This window comes from Triticum aestivum, chromosome 7B, assembly GCF_018294505.1.
Source record: "Triticum aestivum cultivar Chinese Spring chromosome 7B, IWGSC CS RefSeq v2.1, whole genome shotgun sequence".
Taxonomy (NCBI): Eukaryota; Viridiplantae; Streptophyta; class Magnoliopsida; order Poales; family Poaceae; genus Triticum; species Triticum aestivum.
The window spans coordinates 518,298,184-518,326,107 of NC_057813.1; the positions used below are offsets into that span (position 1 = coordinate 518,298,184).

The following is a 27,924-nucleotide window of genomic DNA, read 5'->3' on the forward strand; positions in this document are numbered from 1 at the left end:
GGTCAAAAACCCCGTGTCCACGGGGTACCCAGAACAGCCTGCAGCAGCCCACTAAAACAGTGATAACTTTGGCATACGGACTCCGAATTCGATGATCTTGGGCTCGTTTTGAAGCTATGGAAAAGCCCAAGGTCCTCACATAGAGAACCACCCAAGATCAACAATAAATAATGATGCAAGTAATGCAAAGGTTTGAGCTCTCTACATGCGACATGATCAAGCTACTTGCCCGAGAGTCCCTCTTGATAGTACGGCTATCAAACCTATAATCCGGTCTCCCTCCAAGCACCATGAGACCGGCAAAACTAGGAAAACCTAGCTAAGGTATACCTTTGCCTTGCATATTCAACTTGAGCTTGGTGATGACTCCAATGCTTGTCTCAAGTTGGAATCCCTTTCTTGTCCACAACCACTTGGTGAAGATGCTTGAATTGATTCCTCATATTGCAATGAGGGAAGCCTTAACTTAAGCCCATCTTCACATGAGCATTATCATGATGTGGACCGCAAGCTTCAAAGCATATAACCTCCGGCTTCTCATCTTGCACTTGGAATCCTCGAACCCGATGACCATCACCACTTGATGTCATCCACACATAGGCTACTTGAGATCTTTCCTTTTGATGCAAGCCCATGAGAAACACCTAACCCACATAGACATACCAAACACATAGCATGGGTTAGGTAACAAAGCACAATTCACAATTACTTACCATACCACTAGATCACTTGATCTCACGTGGTACAATGTTTGTGCTTTGAGAGTTGACCACTTAGATATAATCTTTGAGCTTCATCTTGGTCAACCAACATCTTTACTCGAAGCTCCATCTTGGTTTCTTGAAAGCCACAATGAACTCTTCATTTCCCTTCATTGCTTCAAGACTATATCACCAAAGACTCTTCCATGACCATATCAAGTTCCACTATGAATATCATCTTGGTCACCACTTGCCCTTCTAAAAACTCCATCACAATCTCTTGAGAGGCATAATGAATTCGTCACTCTAGTTGCTTGCTTCAAGACTTGATCAACCGAAACCCAACACATGAGCTCACCATGATCTTGTCTTGAGACCATAACTTGAATTCTTCTCTTTGATTACTCTCTCAAGCCTTGATCCTCAGAAGCCCAAATATATCAATCTTTGAGATCCTCCAATGCACTCCATCATGAACATAATTAGATTAGGCATTGAAACCAATCTTGATGGCTTCAATAGAAGTACCCGAAGACCAACTTGAAACCTCACTGGATATGGGATCTCGAGAGCCAACACCTAGGCCAAGTAAGCATGGGGTATCCAGAGAGTTGACACTCGACCCCGTGCGCACGGTACAAGCCCGTGTGCACGGGGTATCCAGAGAAGGATACCATGAGGACTTCTTCGGATGCTTTGATGGCAGACTTCACAAAACAGCCCAATGCACTTCAAGCATCACTATGGAACATATCTTCATATAAGATTCAATGCACTTGATGCTCCATAGGAATTGTCATTTAGTACCAAAGCATAGGGCAAATATATCTTCATATATATGGACTTCATCCTTGATTCCGTCCAATATCCTTGAGGCACTATCTTCATATATATATGGACTTCATCCTTGATTCCGTCCAATATCCTTGAGGCACTATCTTCATATATATGGACTTCATCCTTGATTCCGTCCAATATCCTTGAGGCACTATCTATGGACAAAACCTTCAAATATATCTCACTGAAAACATTAGTCCATAGAGATTGTCATTTAATTACCAAAACCACACTTAGGGGCTACATGCCCTTTCAATCTCCCCCATTTTGGTAATTGATGACAATCTCAACAAGAGGGTTTATATAATGAATTTAAAACAAGTATGCAATCTATCCGAGAATAAATTGTATACTTGAGGTGGTTTTGATAGCTTCAAACATCACAAAGATAGTTGATGTTATCAAAACCAGTTGTACTAGCATCGAAATACTACACAAGAATTTGATGCTAGTAGAACCACAATATATAGAGCAAACTCCCCCACAATATATGCACAGGAAATAACTTGGTGGAGTTTCCTCTATATACACATCCATGCAATGAGCAAGCACAACAAAAGTAGATAAGCATGAATGACAGGAACCAACCCACTTCACCTAAACCCTCTAAACTTCTCCCCCATTGGCAACAAGTGCCAAAATGGAAGAAAAATCTAGACGGCCAATATAGTATGAGTTCCTCCTTAATTTGTGCATTTCTCATATTATGAGTGGAATCAAATGCACATATCCAGTTATGAACAAACGAAGAAATTCACACTATATTGAGCATCCATAGAATGCACCAAAATGATATGACAATAGAATCAAACATTCAAAGGATCCAAAGAACATATTTTGGACAAGGGATAATGGAGATATCCAATATGATAATCATGCTAAGCATGGGTCCAAAATATATCCAACAACTCATGAGTGCAAACATATATGCAAAACATACAAGCACTCACTCAACAAGTACTAATCATGCCATGATGCAACACACACAATGTTGACTCTAACTTGAATAAATGCATGAAGTAAGTACTTGTTACCAAGAGAGAAAGCATTGGTTCAAGAGGCCCTTGATCTAGTACGCGAACATGAGGGACTTGATCTTGTTCTTGGATAGGTATATGATCTCCCATAACATCTTGCTCTTGTGTTGGGGGTGATGACTTCCCTTATGGTCGATCCACAAGAGGGGCTCTTACTCCTTCTTCTTCTACATGGACAAGGGGTGTTTCTTGTGGAAGAATATGACCAATCCCCATTGTACTTGTAGCTTGGGAAGGAGCCTCATCACCTACAACACTTGAAACAAATTGCTCCTCATGGAAGCCGTTATTCTCATCACACTCCACATTCACCATTTCCTCAACACATCCCGTGGATTTATTGAGAATATAGTAAGTGTGGGAGTTTGATGCATATCTAACAAAAAGACCCAAATTTTGTATAACCGGGTTTACATGGTGAGAATGAAACACTTACAACCGAACCGGGTTTTCATTTATCTTCTCTCTCAAATCAATGAATCAACCAAGCTTGGCTCTAATAATTTTCCATGGTGTCTCCACCTTCCTCATGAATAAGCCAATCATCCAATGCTTCTCCAATGTACCTAAAACACATTAAGGTACAATTTGGTCCCCAGACTTATTGGGTCCGAAGTAGTTAGTCCAAACATAATACATAGGGCAAACTCCATATTAAATATGTGCAAAAGGATATGAACTTGAAGTTCATGCACACTTTTAATCATTAATGATTTGATGGAGTTTACCCTATATAGAGGATCAAGAGAGCAAGCAAGGCATGAAGAAGTATATAAATAAATATGCATGCACATGCCTACCAAGATCCAAAGAGATACAATTTGGACAAAGAACACTTAAACAAGAATACTCCAAAAATAACATAAAGCATTCAAGTTGTCCAAATTATATCAAAGTGACGAATCCACACAGGACCGCACGAAAAGTACAACATATGAACTAAGCAAAAACCAAAGAGCATATAGGATATACATTACACACATGCTCAAAGGCTTATCTCACTCAAGTAGATAATAGATAGTACAAGGAGTGAGATAAGGCAAGTTGAAGCACAAGCCGAGAAGAAGATGATCATAAAATTCTACCACAAGAAGAAATACCAATTGGTATTTGGAATTAACACTCGGTGGTAGAATCCGAAGAAGCACAAGATCATAATCAACAACCACCCCGTGCGCATGGGGGTCAAAAGACCCTGTGCACATGGGGTATCCTGGGAGTTACACAGTATCCCGTGCGCACGGGGGTCAAAAGACCCCGTGCATATGGGGTACCCAGAGAGTTATGCAACACCCCATGCGCACGGGGGTCAAAAGACCCCGTGCGCACGGGGTATCCAGAACTTTTCTGGTGCAACTTTCTGGATACCACGGCAGGCATACAACAGAGGCAAATAACCACCTAAAAGAGATAATTAATGGATACTCTGAGAATCTGAATTTCAAATGAGCTTGACATACCACATAGTGACTAGATAATATTGAGTATCAATACTATGTGGTATTTCTCATATTCACATTTTGGGTTTGTGATGCGCACAAAACATAACACTCCCCCATAATGTGATGATCCACTAATATCTCGCAAGAGCCAAACAACATACAAATAAGGCTCAAGACAACAAGCAACACTATATGATGTGCAATGCAACCTACACATGCTAGATAACACAAATCAAGCATACTAGGAAGTACAACATATAAATGCACATGCTAGATACAAAACCTAAGCATGCAGGGGCGAGTAACTTTCAATGTAAGCAATACAAATACAAGTTACCACAAGGAGGAACACTGGATAGATAATATGAAGATAATCCACATGACTTGGCTCGAACAAATAAATGGTGAATATTCTTTTCTTCATGAACTAGCCAAATCTCCAATGTCCTCCACACACCTATTGATCAAGGTTGAGCTTGATGGTCCCCAACCAAGTTGGGTCCTAAGAAGTTAGACACAATAGGCTTGGCAACCCAAATGGCCTTTTCCATTTCCAAACCACTTTGGGCGCCAACAAACTTGGCAAACAAATTGCCAACAACATCCTTCCTAAGCAAATAATGATCATTGACTAGAGGAGGCTTAGGGATGTTACCGTTGGGACAAGATGAAGATATGTGTCCCTTCTCACGACAAATATAGCAACATGTGCTCCCCCTTCTCTTCTTCTTTACTTTCTCAATTTGGGGAGCATTTCCTTGGTTCATTATTGGTAGTGGCCTTTCTTCAGCTTGAGGTTGACCTTGAGATTGAACTTGAGGACACTTCCCTTGATGCTTCACATTTGAAGCCTTCTTCTTCAATGGACAAGATCTCACATTGTGTCCAACATTCTTGCACTTGAAGCATGTAATGTTGGCCAGATTCTTGACTTGATCTTGTCCCTTCTTCTTTCTCTTGGACTTCTTATTGTTGGAGATGAAACCAAGTCCGCCCTTGTCATGAGGGGATTTTTGAACACTCAAGATAGTGTTGAGAGAGGTATTTCCTTCATGACAAATTTCCAAGTCTTTCTTTAAAATAGTGACTTGGGCCTTGAGCTCTTTGTTTTCCTCTACAAGGTTAGTATCAAAAAAAGTACTAGAGGAAGTAGAAGCTTCATTGTTAGAGCAACAAGGCAAGGAGAGCAATTCATCACAAAAATTAGCAATAATATGTCTAGATGAATCACTAGGACTAGCACATGTCAATAAAGCATTTTGAGTAGAATTAGTGCTAATGTCCACATGAGGCTCACACGATGTTACCTTAGTCACAATAGCCTCATGAGCTAACTTTAGCCTTTCATGGGAGATTAGAAGGTCATCATGAGAGCCCGAGAGCTTTTCATGACTTTCTTCTAATTTCCCATAATTGCTAGTTAGCAAAACAAGTTGAGCCCTTAGCTCAACATTCTCCTTCAAGATAGATGCTTCACAAGAAGTAGAGTTAGTAGCACAAGCATCATTGACAATATGAGAGGAGCTAGAAGAAACTAGAGACTTCACATGAGTAGCTTGAAGTTCCTCATAAGACTTAGAGAGTTTGGTGAGCTCTCCTTTGACATTCTTGTAGACAAGGTCAAGGTGCTCAAAATCCTCTTTAAGTTGATCATGAGCAACTTCAATCTCTTCTTTAGAAGATTCTAAGTCTCTAAGAGTTTCTAGAGCATCAAGAAGGTTACAATCAAGTTTTTCATTTTGTTCTTGCTCTTCGTGAAGTAAATCATTACACTTTCCAAAATGAGTGATAAGATCTTTAAACATCTCATAAGTGTTCTTATTTACCCCACGAAGAGAATTACCAATTTCATATATTTCTTGACTCATATCCCTATCACATTCATCATTACTCTCATCAATATCATTACAAAGAGTAGATGATACCTCAGTATTACCTCTTGCCATGAGGCACATGTGAACATCGGAGGTTGATGATGATTCTTTTGGAGAGGGAGTTTCTTTATCATCAAGAGTAGGATATCCATGTCCATGCTCTTGACACTCATAGCATTTCCTCTCCAACAAGGTGATGTCCTTCTTTGCTCCTCTAGCAATTTCCTCATTAATGATGTGTGCACTATTTTCTCTTGTTTCCTCTACATGGTTAGTCAAACAACAACTAGAGGAAATAGAAGCACATAGATCATGGAAACAAGGAGTATCAAGCATATCATCGCAAAAAGGTATTCAAGGAATCTCCAAATGATATGCATGGACTATCAACACAAGAATGTAAGTCATTTTTGCTAGATATGCTCAAGTCCATAGAATCTACAACACTACCATGTATACATGTAAGATCATCAATGTTGAGCACATCATCACAATCATCACAAATGATATTTTCACTCACCATGTCATTACCTTGGGACATGCCACATGATGGTGAGGCGGAAGAAGTTGAAATGTCCAAGTACACGGAGGAAGAAGCAATATGGAGATCTTCATGATTTGAAGATGTGGAGACCTCCTCAATTAACTCCTCCGAAGATGATGAATATCAACAAGATTGGACCCACCATATATTTCTTCAAGTTTGGTCCACATATCATGAGCCGTCACACAAGTCATGATAGACTCAAATACTTCGAGGGATATAAACCGGATTATGGCATTCTTAGCACTATATCCACAAAGCATATCATCATTTTCCTCACTAGTTGGAAAAAGGTCGTCCTTCCACGGAGAAGCCCCTACAAGAACAATTCGCACAAAACATGGACCCATGGTCCGAAAATGACAAAGCATGCGAATTTTCCACAAGTGATAGTTTGTGCCACTAAAACAAAAGGTGTCATCGTGCACTATACCACTAGTCGACATCTTTACTCTCTAGGCGGTGAAGCCTACCAAGGAGAGACCAAAGCTCTGATACCAATTGAAATGATCTAGATGACGACTAGAGGGGGGGGGTGAATAGGAGTTTTAAAACTTTTACGGATTTGGCTTTATCCTAATGCGGAATTAAACTAACGGATACTTTTCAAGCACAAATCCTAAATATGCTAGGCTCAACTAAGTGCACCAACAACCTATGCTAAACAAGATAGGCAATTAAGCAAACTAGCAAGCACAAACTATATCACAAGATATGGAAATGAAGGAACAACTAAGCAATTCAACTATCACAAGATATATCAATATGGGCAAGTATGAATTGCGGAAAGTAAAGGGTGTGGGTATGAGATAACCACAAGTGAGTCGGGGACGCGGATTTATCCCGAAGTTCACACTCGTGAGAGTGCTAATCTCCGTTAGAGCGGTGCCGTAGCCAAAGCTCCGGGGCGTCACCAAGTGACTCACCGTATTCTCCCTTTCGAGTCACCCCCAACGGATGAGCCTCGGTTCACTCGGGGTTGGTCTTGAAGGCGACCACCACACCTTTACAAACCTCTCCGGAGCACACCACAACCACGGAAGCTTCCGGAGGAACTTGACCACCTAGGCCACTTGAACACCCTTCCTCGGAGCACACCACAAAAGGAAGCTTCCGGGGAACCTTGGCCACATAGGCCTCTTCACAATCTTCTCAATGTATCACCAAACCGTCTAGGAGGCGAAGCCTCCAAGAGTAATAAACTCACGGGCTCTCACTCGAACAAATCGATGCGGGGAGCTCAAACCAATGCAACAAATGCAATGCAAGGTCAAGCAACAAATGCTCAACTCACTCTCTCAATCTCACAAGATGCAACTCAAGAAAGTGGGAGATTGAAGAGAGGGGATGCAATGGAGGAAATCAACAAATGACTCCAAGATCCATCCACAAATCCCCCTTCACTTAGAAGGGAGATAGGGGTTTGGGAGAGGTGGTAAGAGGCTCAAAATGATGTTTAGAATGTGAATGAACAACCCCCAAACCGGTGGGGAGGAAGGGCTCTTTTATAGCCAACTTCCAAAACTAGCCGTTGGGGCTCCAACGGACACTTCCTGGACACCCCGTGCCCACGGTACAAGCCCGTGTGCATGGGGCCCCGTGCCCACGGGGGTCAAAAACCCCGTGTCCACGGGGTACCCAGAACAGCCTGCAGCAGCCCACTAAAACAGTGATAACTTTGGCATACAGACTCCAAATTCGATGATCTTGGGCTCGTTTTGAACCTATGGAAAAGCCCAAGGTCCTCACATAGAGAACCACCCAAGATCAACAATAAATAATGATGCAAGTAATGCAAAGGTTTGAGCTCTCTACATGCGACATGATCAAGCTACTTGCCCGAGAGTCCCTCTTGATAGTACGGCTATCAAACCTATAATCCGGTCTCCCTCCAAGCACCATGAGACCAGCAAAACTAGGAAAACCTATCTAAGGTATACCTTTGCCTTGCATATTCAACTTGAGCTTGGTGATGACTCCAATGCTTGTCTCAAGTTGGAATCCCTTTCTTGTCCACAACCACTTGGTGAAGATGCTTGAATTGATTCCTCATATTGCAATGAGGGAAGCCTTAACTTAAGCCCATCTTCACATGAGCATTATCATGATGTGGACCGCAAGCTTCAAAGCATATAACCTCCGGCTTCTCATCTTGCACTTGGACTCCTCGAACCCGATGACCATCACCACTTGATGTCATCCACACATAGGCTACTTGAGATCTTTCCCTTTGATGCAAGCCCATGAGAAACACCTAACCCACATAGACATACCAAACACATAGCATGGGTTAGGTAACAAAGCACAATTCACAATTACTTACCATACCACTAGATCACTTGATCTCACGTGGTACAATGTTTGTGCTTTGAGAGTTGACCACTTAGATATAATCTTCGAGCTTCATCTTGGTCAACCAACATCTTTACTCGAAGCTCCATCTTGGTTTCTTGAAAGCCACAATGAACTCTTCATTTCCCTTCATTGCTTCAAGACTATATCACCAAAGACTCTTCCATGACCATATCAAGTTCCACTATGAATATCATCTTGGTCACCACTTGCCCTTCTAAAAACTCCATCACAATCTCTTGAGAGGCATAATGAATTCGTCACTCTAGTTGCTTGCTTCAAGACTTGATCAACCGAAACCCAACACATGAGCTCACCATGATCTTGTCTTGAGACCATAACTTGAATTCTTCTCTTTGATTATTCTCTCAAGCCTTGATCCTCAGAAGCCCAAATATATCAATCTTTGAGATCCTCCAATGCACTCCATCATGAACATAATTAGATTAGGCATTGAAACCAATCTTGATGGCTTCAATAGAAGTACCCGAAGACCAACTTGAAACCTCACTGGATATGGGATCTCGAGAGCCAACACCTAGGCCAAGTAAGCACGGGGTATCCAGAGAGTTGACACTCGACCCCGTGCGCACGGTACAAGCCCGTGTGCACGGGGTATCCAGAGAAGGATACCATGAGGACTTCTTCGGATGCTTTGATGGCAGACTTCACAAAACAACCCAATGCACTTCAAGCATCACTATGGAACATATCTTCATATAAGATTCAATGCACTTGGTGCTCCATAGGAATTGTCATTTAATACCAAAGCATAGGGCAAATATATCTTCATATATATGGTCTTCATCCTTGATTCCGTCCAATATCCTTGAGGCACTATCTTCATATATATATGGACTTCATCCTTGATTCCGTCCAATATCCTTGAGGCACTATCTTCATATATATGGACTTCATCCTTGATTCCGTCCAATATCCTTGAGGCACTATCTATGGACAAAACCTTCAAATATATCTCACTGAAAACATTAGCCCATAGAGATTGTCATTTAATTACCAAAACCACACTTAGGGGCTACATGCCCTTTCAAATAGAACAACCATTATTCTCTGACTTAAATGAATAACCGTCTCGCAATAAACAAGATCTAGATATAATGTTCATGCTCAATGCTGGCACCAAATAACAATTATTAAGGTCTAAAACTAATTCCGAAGGTAAATGTAGAGGTAGCGTGCCAACATCGATCACATCAACCTTGGAACCATTCCCGACACGCATCGTCACCTCGTCCTTAGTCAATCCTTGTTTATTCCGCAGCTCTTATTTTGAGTTACAAATATGAGCAACGGAACCAGTATCAAATACCCAGGCACTACTACGAGCATTAGTAAGGTACACATCAATAACATGTATATCAAATATACATTTGTTTACCTTGCCATCCTTCTTATCCGCCAAATACTTTGGGCAGTTCCGCTTCCAGTGGCCATTTCCTTTGCAGTAGAAGCACTCAGTTTCAGGCTTGGGTCCAGCTTTGGGATTCTTCCCGGGAGTGAAAACTTTCTTGCCATTCTTCTTAAAGTTCCCTTACTTTCCCTTGCCCTTTTTCTTGAAACTAGTGGTCTTGTTAACCATCAACACTTGATGCTCCTTCTTGATTTCTACCTCCGTGGCCTTAAGCATTGCGAAGAGCTCGGGAATCATTTTCGTCATCCCTTGCGTATTATAGTTCATCACGAAGCTTTTGTAGCTTGGTGGCAATGATTGAAGAACTCTATAGATAACACTATCAACTGGAAGATTAACTCCCAGCTGAGTCAAGTGGTTATGGTACCCACACATTTTGAGTATGTGTTCACTAACAGAACCGTTCTCCTCCATCTTGCAGCTATAGAACTTGTTGGAGACTTCATATCTCTCAACCTGGGAATTAATTTGCTTGAAATATTTACTTCAACTCTTGGAACATCTCATATGCTCCATTACGTTCAAAACGTCAAGCATGGCACACTGAACTATTGAGTAGTCATCAGATTGAGCCTGCCAGACGTTCATAACATCTGCAGTAGGTCTGTCACCTAGCGGTGCATCAAGGACACAATTCTTTTGTGCAGCAATGAGGATAATCCTCAAGTTACGGACCCAGTCCGTGTAGTTGCTACCATCATCCTTCGACTTAGCTTTCTCTAGGAACGCATTAAAATTCAGGAGAACGGTAGCACAGGCCATGATCTACAACATAGATATGCAAAACTATTAGGACTAAGTTCATGATAAATCAAATTGAGTTAATCAAATTACTAATGAACTCCCACTTAAATAAACATCCCTCAAGTTATCTAAGTGATACATGATCCAAATCAACTAACCCATGTCCGATCATCACATGAGATGGGGTAGTCATCAATGGTGAACATCTCTATGTTGATCATATCTAATATATGACTCATGTTCGACCTTTCGGTCTCCAGTGTTCTGAGACCATGTTTGTACATGCTAGGCTCGTCAAGTTTAACCCAAGTATTCTGCATGTGCAAAACTTTCTTACACCCGTTGTATGTGAACGTAGAGTCTATCACATCCGATCATCATGAGGTGCTTCGAAGCGACGAACTTTGGCAACGGTGCAACTCGGGGAGAATACTTTTATCTTGAAATTTAGTGAAGGGATCATCTTATAATGCTACCGCCGTTCTAAGCAAAATAAGATGCATAAAGGATAAACATCACATGCAATCAAAATATGTGACATGATATGGTCATCATCATCTTGTGCTTTTGATCTCGATCTCCAAAGCATCGTCATGATCTCCATCATCACCGACTCGACACCTTGATCTCCATCGTTGCGTCGGGGTCGTCTTGCCAACTATTGCTTCTACAATAACGTATATCACATCACGTCTTGACCATATCACATCACAACATGCCCTGCAAAAAAAGATAGACGTCCTCTACTTTGTTGTTGCAAGTTTTACGTAGCTGCTATGGGCTTCTAGCAAGAACCGTTATTACCTACGGCAAAAACCACAATGGTGATTTATCAAGTTTGTTGTTTTAACCTTCTTCAAGGACCGACCGTAGTAAAATTCAATTTAACTAAAGTAGCAGAAACAGACACCCGCCAGCCACTTTTATGCAAAACAAGTTGCATGTCTGTCGGTGGAATCGGTCTCATGTACGTGGACATGTAAGTTTGGTCCAGGCCACTTCATCTTACAAGACCACCGAATCAAAATAAGACGTTGGTGGTAAGCAGTATGACCATCACCGCCCACAACTCTTTGTGTTCTACTCGTGCATATCATCTACGCATGGACCTGGCTCATGATGCCACTGTTGGGGAGCGTTGCATGGAAAACAAAAATATTTCTATGCACATGCAAGATCTCTCCATGGAGATGCATATCAATGAGAGGGAAGAGTGTGTCTACGTACCCTCGTAGACTGTAAGCAGAAGCGTTTAGTAATGTGGTTGATGCAGTCGAACTTCTTCCCGATCCAATCGATGGAGTATCGAATGTACGACACCTCCGCGTTTAGCACACGTTTAGCTCGGTGACATCCTCAACTTATTGATCCAGCATGACCGGCGAAGTAGTGGATGAGTTCCGGCAGCACGACAGCGTGGTGACGGTGGTGGTGATGCTATCTCTACAGGGATTCGCCTAAGCACTACGAAAATATGACCGAGAGACGAAACTATGGAGAGGGGCACCACACACTGCTAAGAGATTGTCGTGGTTATGTGTGGCATCCCCCTCCGACATATATATAGGTGGGGGAGAGGGGAGGCAGACAGGGGCGCCCCGAGGGTGGCCGAATCCACCTTGGCTCCTGCCCTGGCCGTGCCCCCCTTACCATATTTGCCCGGGGGGAAAGGAAGGGGGAGGAGAGGAAGGCAGGGGAGACCGAATCCCCCTCCTTCCTTTTCTCTCCATGGCCGGCTGCCATATGAGGGGTGCGCCAGCCCCTGGTGTGCTCCCCTCTTTTGGCCCATATACCTCCCGGGGGTGTCCGGAACCCCTTACGGCAATCCAATGACTACCCGGTGCACTCTGAAACTCTTTTGGTGTCCAATAGTATCGTCCTATATATCAATCTTTACCTACGGACCATTCCGGAGATCCTCGTCATGTCTGTGATCTCATCAGGGACTCCAAACAACATTCGGTCACCAAACCATATAACTCATATAACACTATATCGTCAAGGAACGTTAAGCGTGTGGACCCTATGGGTTCTAGAACTATGTAGACGTGACCGAGACATTTCTCCGATCAATAACCAATAGCGGAATCTGGATGCACACATTGGTTCCTACATATTCTACGAAGATCTTTATCGGTCGAACCTTATGACAACGTATGTAATTCCCTTTGTCTGTCGGTATGTTACTTGCCTGAGATTCGATCGTCGGTATATTCATACCTAGTTCAATCTCATTACCGGCAAGTCTCTTTGCTCGTTCCGTACATCATCTTGTAACTAACTCCTTAGTCACTTTGCTTGCAAGGCTTCTTATGATGTGTATTATCGAGAGGGCCCAGAGATACCTCTCCGATACATGGAGTGATAAATCCTAATCTCAATCCATGCCAACTCAATGGACACCTTTGGATATACCTGTAGAGCATATTTATGATCACCCATTTACGTTGTGATGTTTGATAGCACACAAGGTATTCCTTTGGTACCCAGGAGTTGCATGATCTCATAGTCAAAGGAAGATGTATTTGACATTAAAAAAGCAATAGCAATAAACTGAACGTTCATATGCTAAGCTAATAGATGGATCTTGCCCATCACATCATTCTCCTAATGATGTGATCTCGTTATCAAATGACAACACATGTTTATGGTTAGGAAACATTAACCATCTTTGATCAACGGTCTAGTCTAGTAGAGGCTTACTAGGGACACGGTATTTGTTTATGTATCCACACATGTATTTAAGTTTCCAATCAATACAATTCTAGCATTAATAATAAACTTTTATCATGAATAAGGAAATATAACAACTTTATTGTTGCCTCTAGGGCATATTTCCTTCAGTGCGAGCGCCGTCCTGTCATAGTCCTTTATTATCTTATACTCCCTCCTTTCCGGTTTATAGGGTTTACCTCAATTTTTTCATTTTTCCAATTTGAAGGGTTCATCTCCATCGCCTTTTGAGATACCGAGACGCATTAAATCTTCGCATGCAAGAATTAAAAAGGAACTCACCAATGAATGTAATTCTACTACTCATCTAGTGGTCAAGAATGCATGCACTGCAATTAATTCCAACTAATGCATCAATTTAGTTCGGGTAGTTTTGTAAAGTACGAGATACATTCCTCCACTCATCATGTGCCTTGGTTAATGAGATTTCAGATTTGAGCCCTATAAAACAGAAAGGAGGGAGTATAGTGGAGTTGTTGTTGTTGGTGGTGGTGAATTCACTCTCCCACTCCATCCCAATCTCGCTCCTCCATCTAGAACCCATCACATCCCTCAAATTTGAAACATTTTTTTGCAACGGTGCTCCCATCATTGCTGTAATTACGCAAGTGCAGTGTTGGCTGCTTGATTGAGTACCTTTGCGTGGTGTTGCACATGCATTGGTTGTTATATGATAATAATGCAATACAACTAAATCATTTTGTGGTTCTGTAGCAACGCATGGACATTATGCTAGTATTACCGTTAAAGAGTGTTGTCAATATAGACCATTCTGCGCAAGGACGAACTTTAGACCTCAAAGGCCAAGTGTTTTTACTCGATTAATAATTTATAACAAAAATTACATCACTGGAACCACTACAACAGGAACCCCCCTATAGCAACGCTTTTTTCCGTATCTAAAAGTTCATATATGCGTTGTTAGTGTCAATACCAACGGTTTGGGATGCGTTGCCTTATCCAGTGTTGCTAGCGCATATTACAACGGTTATACCACCATTGGTAAAAGGGACCGTTGCAAAATGCAACACATAAAACAGACTTATGCAACACCTTTATATGTTGGTGCTTAATTTACAGGAATCAACATCCCATTGCTTGGCAACAGAGAGTTTGCAATGCTTCAAATCGTGGTACATATATAATGTGAATAATATTATTTTCTATACATATTGCTAGCAACTAAATTAATGCTCCACGTAATGGTGATAATTATATATGCATTTCAAGTGAACAAAAAACAAGAGAATATACTCACAGGAGGAAGAAATCATATATTATATAAAATTGTTGGATTACAACAGTGGATATTACAGGAGGAACATCATCCAAATGTGATGCATAATCTAAATATTTTCTTGACAACAAAATGAAAACCAAAAGCATCCCTCAACATCACTACAACTTAACTAAAACTTAACAGAGGAACATCATTCCTACAACTTAACTAAAATTGAAAGCATCCAGCATCATAATCATCATCATTATCATCATCAGTATATTTGCCACATACCCATATAATCATCCATTTATCTTTTGAACCTACAAACAAAAAGCAAAATGACTGTTAACACACAATGCATTAGCAAAAAACCAAAAAAAAACGAATAACTTTCTGTGGTAATGTAAGTGTAATTAGAGAACGTGTAATACATTTTGAACATCTCACAACGGGTCCTGTTATGTCATGGATTCAGATGAAAAAAAAGATGGCCACTATGGGATGATAAAACTGGAAACTCAAACTAAAATATTCCAAGGAATATTTAGAAGGGACCATGTATCTATGTTTCTGTAGAAAGACGCGTTTTGGCTCCTGTATATGGAATGAACACTTAAAAGGAGGACATTTATTTTGTTTTGGTGATATACAGAAGATCCATTGAAATGTTCTATAGACAACACAAAAGAGATGACTGGTTTTTCCGTTTGGTCTACCATTTTTACACCATAAAATGCGAGGCAGACAACCTGGATTTCTGGTTCATTTATGTTGAAGAGTTTCCAAAGAAACCGATTGTAAGACTTAACAAATGCATATGTACGCATATGAAATACATGGTATACATACTCATCTAGAAGATATATTTTTCGCGCGTGATACATACATGTAGCTTAATTGTTTCCCTTTTAAATAGTATATCAAACTCATGGATTAATTAATAGATTTATTTCGCTCGTACTGATTTGAGATGGTTTTGCTCTCTTTCGTATACGGTCAAAACAAAAACATAGATTTAGAGCTTAAAAAAACATAGATCATATACTACACATACCAATATCAAAAAATGCGTGGCTGTGCATATACGTATTGTAAGCATCATTAATCCTCTTTTAGCTTAGCCCCACTGAAACTAATCATATGATCCATGCTCTCCAAACTTATATGAGCTCCTCATCCATGCATCATGCAAAAAGGTGTAAAGTAGTAAATAAGATATTGTCCTAGAAATCAAACCTCTAGTCCAGTACGTGCGTGTATAAAATAGAACAGTATGAAGCCAATACCTACACACCTGGAGGCACGGGATGCAGCCAAAGCGCAGATGAGAAGTTCATTCAGCCATTATACGTCCTCGGTCGGGGCTCTCAACTTGATTATCCTCTTCATCGCCTGGGCTTTCGTCAGGTGATCTGTAATGATGTGCTCAGTGAGCTTCCTTTTTTTGTTACTGACCTTTTCCTATTATGTGAAAAGGAAGAATTGTGGAAAACAGGTTACACACTTTCAACATGAATCAGAAGCATACAGCATGAGTCTTTCCTTTAGTATATTTTCCATTATATGAGAATGGAAATACATGTATGCAAGATCATATTTTGTGCTTAACGAAATAAATGGAGACTCAACTTATCTACTCACAATGCGTGCCTAGTAACTGCACATGTATGTATAACATATATATGAACTACAACAAACATACAGTTTAGTATCATGGATTCAGTCAGCGAATTACAAAAACCAGATCTTAATTTCATAACAGCTCTTCCTAAGCAAGTTCTAGCACCATAAATGTTCTTAATTATTTAGTACATCAATTTAACAAAAGAACGGCATTAAAACAAACCAAGCAGACAAATATATGAGGAAAGAGGTTAACTTAGAATCATTTTTTGATCTCGCGTGTAGTTTCAAATAAATACTGTTACGGTGCCACTGCCACCTTGACCTCCTGATGCATATACCTTCAAGTCTGCAATAACACTATCAAAGATATTCCATCTGAACAGAGTAGTTTGTGCTTTTAAGCTGTGGATCACTGGGTGAGGATAAAATTGAAAGAACATTTCAAGTAAACAAACCCGTACCTTTTGCATGTAAGGAACATAGCGAAGTACATTGAACAAATCGTGTACTGCTCCAAACCGACTTATCCACTTTCCAACAATATTAGAAGTGGTGCTTGAGTTTGCTGTGCAGAGGTACGACCACGCCTTCGCTGAATTGAATCACCTAATTGCTTGTATAGCACAAATTTAGCCATCCAAGTAGTACGTAGCTTCAGATGTCTGAAATTAAAGAAAGCACATTATCAATATTCCCCAAAACAAAACTCTAGGCTGTACGTCCCAGATTTCAGTAGCACAACACAACATAAAAATCATCAAAAGCAAAAAACCTACTCTCTTCTTGCTCCTTCTGTACCTGCGGCCAGCCTGCAATAGTTCCTCTTCTCGGCAACTTCACCAACAATAGGGGCTGTCCAATCAGATACAAACTGTCTTTGATGTACCGCCTTTTCCGCTGCATTGGATTTCAGTTTTGGTTGGGCATGGAATGCGAAATTGGAAGGATGTCCTGGTGCAGTGGATATTAATGTTGGAAGACCGTTCGTTCTCATGTAACTAATGGACCGAGTCCTACGTAGTTAGGCGCTCTATCCACTCCTCTCACGACTCGCACGTTGTGCATGCCCTCGTATAGCTCGGGCAGTTACTCTCTGTACATGGTATATAACCCCTTCGTGGGCAATGGAATGAATCACGCATTGCTTTCCATAATTCAACTTGGCACCAGAGCCTTCCTTCCTGCGAGCCTACCATGGACACCGGCAACTCCTCTTCCTCCGGCGATCTCACCAGCACCACTGCTCCTCCGCCGCCGCCGGTTCTCCCCTCCTCTGGGCTCCTCACCCCTTTAGCTTCCGCTCCGCTCACAACCCCTTCCGCCGCCATGACTACGCTGCCTCTTGCACCACCACCCACCCTCCCCGTTGCGGCTCCCTCATCTTCCTCCGCCATCCCCTCCATCCACAACCTCAATAACATCGGCAGCCTCATCACCTTCAAGCTGGATGTCCAATCCGGCAGCTACTCCAAGTGGCGCGAACTCTGGCGCTGCATCCTCACCATGTACTCCGTCGCCAGCCACGTCGACCACTACTCCAACCCCGACCAGCAGACACCGGCATGGCGCCACACAGACCTGACCCTCCTTCTGCTCCTCTACTCCACCATCACCGACGCCCTGTACGAGGTCGTTCGCGGCGAGGACAACACCGCCTATCGCGTCTGGAGCCAAATCCGTGACTTCTTCCTCGCCAACCAGCCCGCCCAAGCCGTGCATCTCAGCGCCGAATTCCGTGCGCTCACCCAAGGCGATCTGCGGGTCGCGGAATATTGCGGGCGGCTCAAGGCGCTGGCGGACGCCCTGGCGGACGTCGACGAGCCCGTCAAGGACAGGACCCTGACGCTGCAGCTCTTGCGTGGACTCTCCCGCCGATACCAGGTGATCGCCACCGTACTTCCGATGCAAACCCCGTTCCCTACCTTCAATCAGGCCCGTTCGCGGCTTCTTCTTGAGGAGCTCACTCAGGACGCCCGGGACCGCTCCGACGGTTCCTCCGCCCTCTCCATCGGCCTTGGCGGTGGCGGTTCCTCCTCCTCTGGCGACCGCGGGTCCTCCGGCGACCGTGGCCCCTCCAGCGCCGACCGCGGCAAGGCCCCCATGGAGCGCGGGGGCAGCAGTGGTTCGGGCGGTGGGCATCCCGACCGCGGACGTGGGCGTGGCCGTGGCCGTGGCCGCGGCCGTGGTCACCCTGGCGGGCGTGGGCACGCCACACCTCCAGCCGGCGCCGGCCAAACTCCTTGGCTGGGGTACTTCGCCCCGTGGGGGGCACCCTTCCCGCCGCCGGCTCGCGCGCCGTGGGTTCCTCCCAACGCCGCGGGCGTACTCGGCCCTCGTCCCACCGCTCCGCACCAGGCGTACCCCCTGATGTACGCTGGGCCGTCCGCGCCTCCGTCGCATCCGCCGTCGTGGGATCCAGCCGCGCTCTACTCCGCCCTCAACCAGATGACCCTCCAGCAGCCCGGCGCCACTGACTGGTACCTCGACACCGGGGCCTCCGCACATGTCACCGGTAACGCAGGTATCCTCGCCTCGCTTCGTCCTGTTTCAAAGCAGCATCCCCCTATTATCGTTGGCAATGGATCCCGTCTCCCCGTTGTCGCTACTGGTTCCACCTCCCTTCCTTCTTCTTCTCGTTCTCTCCAACTTAACAAGGATCCACTATTAAAAGGTTGCAGAGCAGGGATCAGGGAGAGGATTCCTATTCGCAAAAAAAGGGAGAGGCTTCCTGGATCGTTTTACATGGAGGACACGTGAATAGTGGAGAACAATTAGGAGGAGGAGCACTGGAGGAGGACGAACGGGGCTACAGATGTGGATGATGCATTGGTACCGCGAGGGGCTACAGATGTGGAACGAGGGATGCGGTTACCTGTGCTTGTTCATGGCCGTACCTTGGATTCACCGTTGGTCGCAGGGGAGCGGTGACGAGGGGCGGCGCGCCGGGATGCAGGGCTGCAGGGGTGGTGACGAGGGGCGGCGCGCTAGGACGGAGGGTCGCAGGGCAGCGGTGAGGAGCGGCGCCGGGACAGAGGATCACAGGGGAGTGGTGAGGGGCGGCGTGCAGGGATGCAGGTAGGTCGCAGCCGCGCAAAGGAGTGGCAACGACTGACGAGCGGCGGCGGCCGGCATGGGAGGGCTCGAGAGGAGAAGGGGAGGCTGGGGAAAGGGAACGACCTAGGTTAGTCGTGAAAGCTAACTTGGGCTGGGTTAGTGCATTGGGCTTTACATGGGTCACGAGCTGCACTACAACGCATATGCTACAACGTCTACTAGATCATAAAGGCGCGCTTTGCCGCGCCCGTCCCTTAATGAAAATATAGATGCAGGCTTTCAAATTATTGACAAATATGCCTTCACAAGCTTTCCCTGGTTCAACCTTAGTAAGCTAAAATGGTTTGAACCATATTTTTAAATAATAATCAGTGTCGGCTAATCAATACTACAAGGGGAGGAGAGTCATACTAATAAAACCCCAAAAAAATCATGACCATGCTTCTATAGATCGAACAGAGGATGTCAAAATGTTGTGGAGGGGCATAGCTCACGTCGTGTAATTGTCCCTTAATTTCCATGCTTATGCCTTTTTAGTCACTCAGGAAATACTCACAATTGCAAGTTCTTGATTAATCTCCAATGTCTAGAATGAGATATTAATCAAACAAGAGCACCACTGGAAAATGAAAATTGGCAATAGAAGGGAATATTTTCAACTACTACAATATCACACATGGAATTATCAGGATGTAGGAGAATACCTTCAGACATTGCCTACGATGCAGGCATTACATAATTTGCCTGGAGATGAGCAATGCAGCGTGAGCCTAACCATTATGCACCAATAGTGGCTGACGCGATAAGCAACGTGGAAGCCGGCAAGCAATCAACATCTGCCAGATCTTACCACACTCAAGTCAACACACATAATTTCTTACCACCTCAGATACTTGCAAGGTTATAGAATTGAACACAACAAATCTCTCTCTCTCTCTCTACTCAAGATCACATGCTTAACAGCATCATGATGAAAGGCAAATGGTATTCCAGCCCCCTAATTTATAGTAGAATTCATTGATTTATTTCCCAATTCTCCATCCCAACAAGAAAAATAAACATGATCCAAGAAAATCAATATAAGCATGGAATTCACAAAAGAAAATAAAATGAATAACGTTTAACGGGGCAAGATTTCTTCTCAACGGACTGCAAAACGAGGGCTCAAACCAATCAGTATGTGATTCCACAGCAATCCAAGCAAAGTGTATGGAGAGATGTGTGTTTACCTATGAAGCTGAGATTAGTGACGACGCATGTCAGCTTCAGTTATGGAATGGGAACTGATGCGTTGTACAGCTGCAACGCGTGGAGGCGGATGCAAGAGAAGGACAGCCGGCGATGGACGACGATGACGGGGGCAGGCGCCGTGCTGCCATGGAAGAGCGCTGCAAGACATGAAATTAAAAGGCAGTAAATAAGGGGCTCCGGAGGAAGAGTACAGGAGCGTGAACAGCACCGACGCGGACTCAGTCGTGCAGCAGAAGCTTCCCGACAGCGACGGCGCATCGCGGAGGATGAAATGGCGGCACCTCGCATAGGAAGGAGTTGTTCGTTCGGGGGAATAGCGCTGGAACTTGGACGACCTGGCCTATTTGGCATGCAAATGAAAGACCTGGGCCTTGGACGGCCCGTTTAAGGAGAGAAACAGAAGCTCGTTCTATGGAGCAGCAGCCCGCAAGACGGTTCGTCAAACGTGTGTGGACGACGTGGGATGACCGAGTTGATCTGCATCGTATGTTTGAGTGATCCAACGGCTGAGAGACGCGAATCGCTGTGGAGGCTCCTAGCTCGCCTCGTTATACTGTTTCTCAATATGCGTATCTCTTTTAAACTTTGCAACGTATAGTCAAAATGTTGTAGAATATGTGTTGCATTATAGGGGGTATCCTTGTAGTGAACGCTTCAACAGGAACTACATCAAGCAGCCAACCTACCGGGACTAAAGGTCCCCCAGCCCCCGAGCTAGCACGCGACCATGTGGAGGGACTTTAGTCCCGGTTGGTGTCACCAACCGGGACTAAAGGTACACCAGCCCCTGGCATGCGCTCACGGCCACGTGGAGGAACTTTAGTCCCGGGTCGTGGCCAACCGGGACTAAAGGATGGGGGCCTTTAGTCCCGATTTAGTTGTCCCGGTTGGTGACCCGGGACTAAGGCCTTTTCCAACCGGGACTAAATCTCGTTTCTCTACTAGTGTAGGTCTGTAAATCTCTCCTACTTCAAAAAATACCTAAGGTTTTGCCATACGTTGCTTAGTTTTTTCCAATTTCTTCCTTCTCATCCCACCTACATTGTTTCTCATTTTTCTGAGTTTCTTTTAGGTAGAACCTTGTAAATTAAATTTATTTTAAATAAGAAATACAATGCACGATCCTAGGGGATCATGTACGATATCTTCTGTGCATGGTAGAAAAAAACAATTTCCTACCATCGTCTAGAACAGAATAACAACACCTACATTGTTCACAAATTACATGGGCAAATGCACAAGAGACAGTGAGCAAATATTACTCCCTCCGTCTCATAACATAAGACCGTTTTGCAAGCTTGAAACTACTTGTAAGACGATCCTATATTATGGGACGGAAGGGGTATATTTTAATGAGAAAAGAAACTAACTTATAAAGTACATATCATTGCGAAACCAAATGGAAGACATGAATCGTGCACCTCACACCAGCAGGGGTCCAATACTTTTAGGATTTTGGCTACATGTATACTAGTGCAGTTCAGTGCTACTAAGCCACTCCAATTGCACATGACAATAAGGAACTATGTGTAATGATCACATCGCATACGATTTTAAAACAGAACCATGTGCCCGAAAACGAACCGTGTCAGATGGACGACTCATCGCACATGCATGGTTAGATCCAACCATGTGCGTTGGCATCCCATCACGCACTTATTGTGAGACGACCCGTGCCCCCCCCCCCCTCACAATTTTTTTTTTTGCACAGTAGAGTTTGAGGGCGTGCCAGCATTGTTTCACTCTCCCCCCTTCATCCCAATCTCGCTCATTCATCTAGAACCGATTGGATTCCTCCAACTTGATTTTTTTTGTTCTGCAATGGTGTTCCCATCGTTGCCGTAATTAAGCAAGTACAGTGTTGGCTGCTTGATTGAGTTTCTTTTTCGTGGTGTTGCACATGAATTGGTTGTTCTATGCTAATAATGAAATACAACTAAATCATTTTTGCGTTTCCGTAGCAACGCACAAACATTATGCTAGTATTACTGTTAAAGAGTGTTCTGCTCAAGGACGAACTTTAGACCTCAAAGGCCAAGTGCTTTTATTCGATCATTAATAATTTATAACAGAAATTACATCACTAGAACGCTTCAACACGAAGTACATACGTCGGAGAATTCAAACAGGTGAGGCAGGAAAGAAAGCAGGAACGTCGCATTATTTCGCCTCAAATCAAAGTCTTGGGTAAAAGCTTCCACGGAAACTGTGGCACGCGTCTGGGTTTATTCCTCGACGATGCGAGCAGACTGGCATGGCATCTCAACTTCCTCGTTCATTTAGCCTGCAGCGACGAGTAAATTAAACCAGTGCGCATATTTCAGAAATTCGGCAAATGTACATGTCCGGTGGACACCAGGAGATGAAACATTGATGAGTACCTCAGCTTTCTGCTCGTCGTCATACTTGGGGCGGACTTTGAACTCCACGTTGTTGAGGACCTTGTTTATCAGAATGTCCGCGGAGTCGATACCTGCAATGCAAAGGAAGCGGCAGCGCGCAGTTAGCGGGAAACCACATCTCTCAGATCACACACTCCAGCTCGATCGTGTGGCCGGAAGATGATAAGACTAAGAGACCTGCAAGATAAGCTCCGTGGACGTAGCCGTTGTAGTGCTCGCTGGTGTGCTCCCCGGTGAAGTAGACCCGCCCGCCAACCGGCGCCTGCATGCGACGAGCAGAATCAATCAAGGACGACACGTCGTCAGAGCCGGGGCCGGCGCCATGAATTCTGGGACGTTTAAGTTTCACCATCGGCGCACTGTGTATGCGCGCGCGGCGGTGGCCTACGTACGTACCCGGAGCTGGTCGTACTCGTAGCGGTTGACGCCGACGGGCCAGTTGGAGTAGGAGCCCTTGAAGAATCGGTTGGACCACCAGCGCGGCACGTAGATATCGGTGGCGTCGGGCACGTCGCGGTCGGGGAACATGTTCCGCAGCACGCCCACGGCCTCCGCCATCGTCACGTTGTCGGGCTGCTGCTCGATCCGCCGCGACTCCACGTCCGTCACCGTCGCCATCAGCACGTTGGCCCCCGGGTACTCCTGCTCGAACGACTGCACAACAAAACGAGTACTTTTTCTTAACATCTTGGGGTAGGTATCGATTTTTCCGTACTTCTGCACACAATGATCTTCCTTGTGTTATCTGCTACGCTACTGGCGAGCTTGTTTGTTCACCTGCCACATCCCGTAGTAGCCTCTCCTGGAGCTGGCGTAGACGAAGAACTGCTTCCCGGGGCCCGTCGGCCAGAACTTCCTGGGGAACTTGAGGAAGATCTTGGTGTACACGCCCATGTCAAATTGGTAGATGGCGAAAATCTTCCATGCCTAGGTTGTTTATATAACGCACACACGAAAACTAATTATACTGTTGCAGAGTGACGTTGGACGTGAACTTAAGAAAATATTAACCGACGACGTACTGGCAGCTGAGGCTTGAACTGTATGAGATCGCGTTGCAGGACCCCTATGCTCGCGGACACGATCACGTAGTCTGCGCTGTACGCTGAGTTGTCCTCCGTAGTCACCACCACGCCTCTCTGGTTGTAGGAGATCTCACGCACCACCTGCAATTTTGTGCATGCATGAGTGCCCCTCCAAAATCACATAAAATGTCCAAATTTGTCCGAAATGATGGATTGTGTCGTTTTTCCTTTTCTTTTCTTTTGAGGATGTGTCGTGTTCTTTCAGTTGTACACTACTACTCATCAGGGCCTGCTACTCATTCTGTCCCATAATATAAGAGCGTTTTTTACACTACCATGTAACACATGGAAATTGGTTTCGGCGCAATTCATCAGATTTCACAATTTTTGTCTAAATTTTGGACCGAATGAAAGTGACGGGAAAATATCACATGGAAACCAACATTCAAAGAAAACTTTGTAGAAAAGTTTCAAAAAAAATCTTTTTTTAAAAAGGAATGTTAAAAGGCTGATGTTTTATTGCCTACGAAATTCCAAGTTGAAATACCTTACGAGATGTGAGCTAAGAAAAAAACAAATTCAGCAATGAATAGTGACGTTATTGTTGCACTATTCAATGTTGATTTTGTAATTTTTGTATAGCTCACATCCCGTGATGTGTTTGAACTTGGAATTTCACATGGCAATAGAACATTACCCTTAACATCCCATGTTTTTTTAGATTTTTTTAGAAACATAAAAACATCTTCTCTGCGTGATTTTCACCGACTTTCACCAATTGTTGGTTTCCATGTGATATTCTCCCTAAAAGTGACATGGGAGAATTCAGATAAAAGAAGCATGGTCAATAAACACTTTGTGTCCTCTGTAATTCAAATAAAAGTTTTCTTTTGCAATCAAATTTTATAATTCTGTATAAATTTTACTATTCGACGGCATATGGCTTAGTCGACCTAGAAATGATTATTTTCTTAGTCAGCTGCTTGTTTCCATTAAATCAAAAAAATTCCTATTCCTTGTGAACTTGCCTGAATCATGGATCTGACAGTTCTAATGACTTGGAAATAATATTTTTAACATCATAATTGAGAACTAGTTTTTTTAAACGGTGGCAAAAGATTTGCCCCATATAATTTAGAAATAATTATTTCAACAGACAAGCATAATCATTAGATGTAGATCAAATAAATGATTGCTTCTAATTACCGTAGTGCCTAAACTTTGGTCCGTAGCTAGAACTTTCCTTGCATGTTTATAAGAAAAGATTATAAATACTAATGATATCGAATTTCCTTTCTTTTGCGAAAAGATATCAATTTTCCTTACGACAACTATTAATAGGTTGGGTGGTTAGTGAGAGAGCTGTACCCTATAAACCTAAATAGTTTATCCCCACTAACATCAATTTTCTCAACACGCAACTATGCCAACTCACCATGCAAACATACATGAGTGCCACTCATATTCTATAAATATTTTTACAACTATGTAATAATCAATAAAATATATGTATTTTAGTTTCAATTCTCATATAGTTAATCTAAATACTAATGTTTCATACAACCAAATCTTATTAAAATAATTGCAACTGATTCCCACGGCAATGCAGAGAGTGTCATCTTTAGTTTTCAAGGTGATTATGCTTTCAACAATAAGCGATGTACTTATCAATACCGAGAGATCTGTGGTGACTCCGGTCATCTTTGATGCTCTTCGATTCCAGCGTTGTGTGAATGTTTGTCTGTTGGTTTCTCAAAAAGAAAGTCCTTTTACCCAAAACAGTGTCTGAATTTAGTTTCAGCTTTGCAGGGAGATTTCCTTTCGTTTTGACACATCCTCTCCTAAAGTTTGAAAAGTTTGATTATTACACGGTTTGTATTAATTTGTTACTCCCTCTGTGACCTATAGCGTCTTCTTACATTTGTTTACGAAGGAAGTAGTAGTTAAAGTTTGAAAATTTTGATTATTACACGTTTTTTTGTATAAAACCATGATTACCTTGTTGAGTTTGACTCTAGGATCTACGATGTTTCCGGACTTGTCGGAACGAAGGTACTGCCCGGCGATGTGATATATGAGGGTCTCGAATCCCCGCTGATCGGCGACGAAGTGCGCGTCGTCCCCGAAGTCGGCGAAGGTGGCCGTGGGCTCGGTGCCCTGCAGGCTGGTGACGCGCGGCGGCTCGGCGAACTCGTAGTCGTACCTGAAGTAGTCGAGCACCATGTCCACCGGCGTCGCCGGCCCGTTCGGCTGGCTGCAACGCACACAGAGACAGAGGGATCAAGCAAACCATGCATGACGATTGCCATGAAGCATGCATATGCACTAGCTAGCTACGTACTGGTTGAAGAGGCGCTGCATGGCCAAGATGGACATGTCGTCGCGGCCGCTGGGATCCATCTTGGCGGCGAGCTTGCCGCCCAGCTCCTCCACCTCGTCGCCACGGTCCATTCTCTTCTGCACGAACTCCTCGTCGTAAAGGCCGCCGCTGCAGGTTTGTCAACGCAAAGCATAAAATCATAAAACCATGTTAGACGGTCCGCCGATGAACTGCATGCATGTGTGCTGCTGCTGCAGCTGAAGAATTAGCAGTCCGTTGATCTGTACGCCGTCCTCCATTCCATGATTGTTCTGAATCGTGAGTTAATGGGTTGGTCCGTCTTGTTTGTTACTGTTTCGTCCATCATTCTGCGTGCGTGTCGTTTCCACACGGTTTGCACGCCTCACGTCGTCACTGTCCCGCAGTTATTAGGTGGTGCCCATCACTGAAAGCTTATGTTTTGGCGTTTTTCCCACGTGCGTTTTATTTTATCAGAGCGAGCTCCTGCATGGTCATGCTCACTCCTCCGCGCGTGGGCTCGGGTACGCGTACATGTTTCCGTTCTCACGTGCATGTGTCTATGTGCCTGTGTCTGTATACTTTATGACTCTTTTTATGCATGTCGTTGGTTACCAGACGTCTTTATTATGTTTCTTCATTCATCTTGTGTATGCACGTACGTACGTAGCGTACCTCTCCTTGTAGACGTTGCCGACGACGCCGTCGAAGTCGGAGTAGAAGTTGCGGAGCTTGAGGCTGGCGTTGACCATGGGCCAGATGGGGTTGACCTTGTCCCCGTTGAGGCCCTCCACCCAGTTGGCGCCGATCTCCACGTTGAGGCCGCCGAAGTTGTGCTTGTGCATCCGCCCGCCCACGCGCTCCGTCGCCTCCAGGATCAGCAGGTCCCTCACCCCGGCGTCCCACAGCCGCTTCCCCGCCGAGATCCCTGCACACGCACGCACGCACACAAAATAGTATTTGTTGAGATATAAAACGACGACGACGTACGTTCAATGCACGTACTGTATTAGCTAAGGATATTGCATGCATGCATGGGTGATATATATATATATATATATATATATATATATATATATATATATATATATATATATATATATATCTACTATTAAAGGGGGATATGCAGTCGTCGTCGTGATGGTTCGACCGCAACCCCACCCTCGATCGCATCCCGTTGCTAACACGGCCCATGAACCAGATACATCGCCACCAACTCAGCCCACGATCAGATACATCTCCACCAACTCAGCCCACGATCACGCACCGGCCAAAGAAAAACAACAGTTACGACTCAATCCACGATCACG

General features: G+C 44.0%; 2 protein-coding genes across 33 annotated transcripts; both read right to left on the reverse strand.

Annotated features, from left to right (window-relative positions):
- Window positions 1-14,947: 14,947 nt before the first annotated feature.
- Window positions 14,948-19,768, reverse strand: LOC123156537 (uncharacterized). 32 transcript variants are annotated; one of them, XM_044574687.1, is made up of 5 exons: window positions 17,321-19,768; window positions 17,006-17,206; window positions 16,213-16,330; window positions 15,973-16,087; window positions 14,948-15,238 (listed from the first exon to the last, which is right to left on the reverse strand). In XM_044574687.1, the coding sequence occupies exon 1, from the start codon at window positions 19,047-19,049 to the stop codon at window positions 17,922-17,924; it is 1,128 nt and encodes a 375-aa protein (XP_044430622.1). In that variant the 5' UTR covers window positions 19,050-19,768; the 3' UTR covers window positions 14,948-15,238; window positions 15,973-16,087; window positions 16,213-16,330; window positions 17,006-17,206; window positions 17,321-17,921. The 32 variants fall into 32 exon arrangements, 31 of the variants coding, with proteins under 31 accessions (XP_044430622.1, XP_044430621.1, XP_044430619.1 ...); XM_044574686.1 differs by having other exon boundaries at window positions 16,205-16,330; XM_044574684.1 differs by lacking the exon at window positions 15,973-16,087 and adding an exon at window positions 16,798-16,890 and having other exon boundaries at window positions 16,205-16,330.
- Window positions 19,769-22,865: 3,097 nt separating this feature from the next.
- LOC123158118 (polyamine oxidase 1) lies at window positions 22,866-27,821 on the reverse strand. The gene is made up of 10 exons (XM_044576235.1): window positions 27,800-27,821; window positions 27,290-27,542; window positions 26,618-26,764; window positions 26,275-26,530; window positions 24,274-24,417; window positions 24,029-24,178; window positions 23,648-23,905; window positions 23,429-23,513; window positions 23,231-23,322; window positions 22,866-23,133 (listed from the first exon to the last, which is right to left on the reverse strand). The coding sequence occupies exons 1-10, from the start codon at window positions 27,819-27,821 to the stop codon at window positions 23,125-23,127; spliced, it is 1,416 nt and encodes a 471-aa protein (XP_044432170.1). The 3' UTR covers window positions 22,866-23,124.
- Window positions 27,822-27,924: the final 103 nt, after the last annotated feature.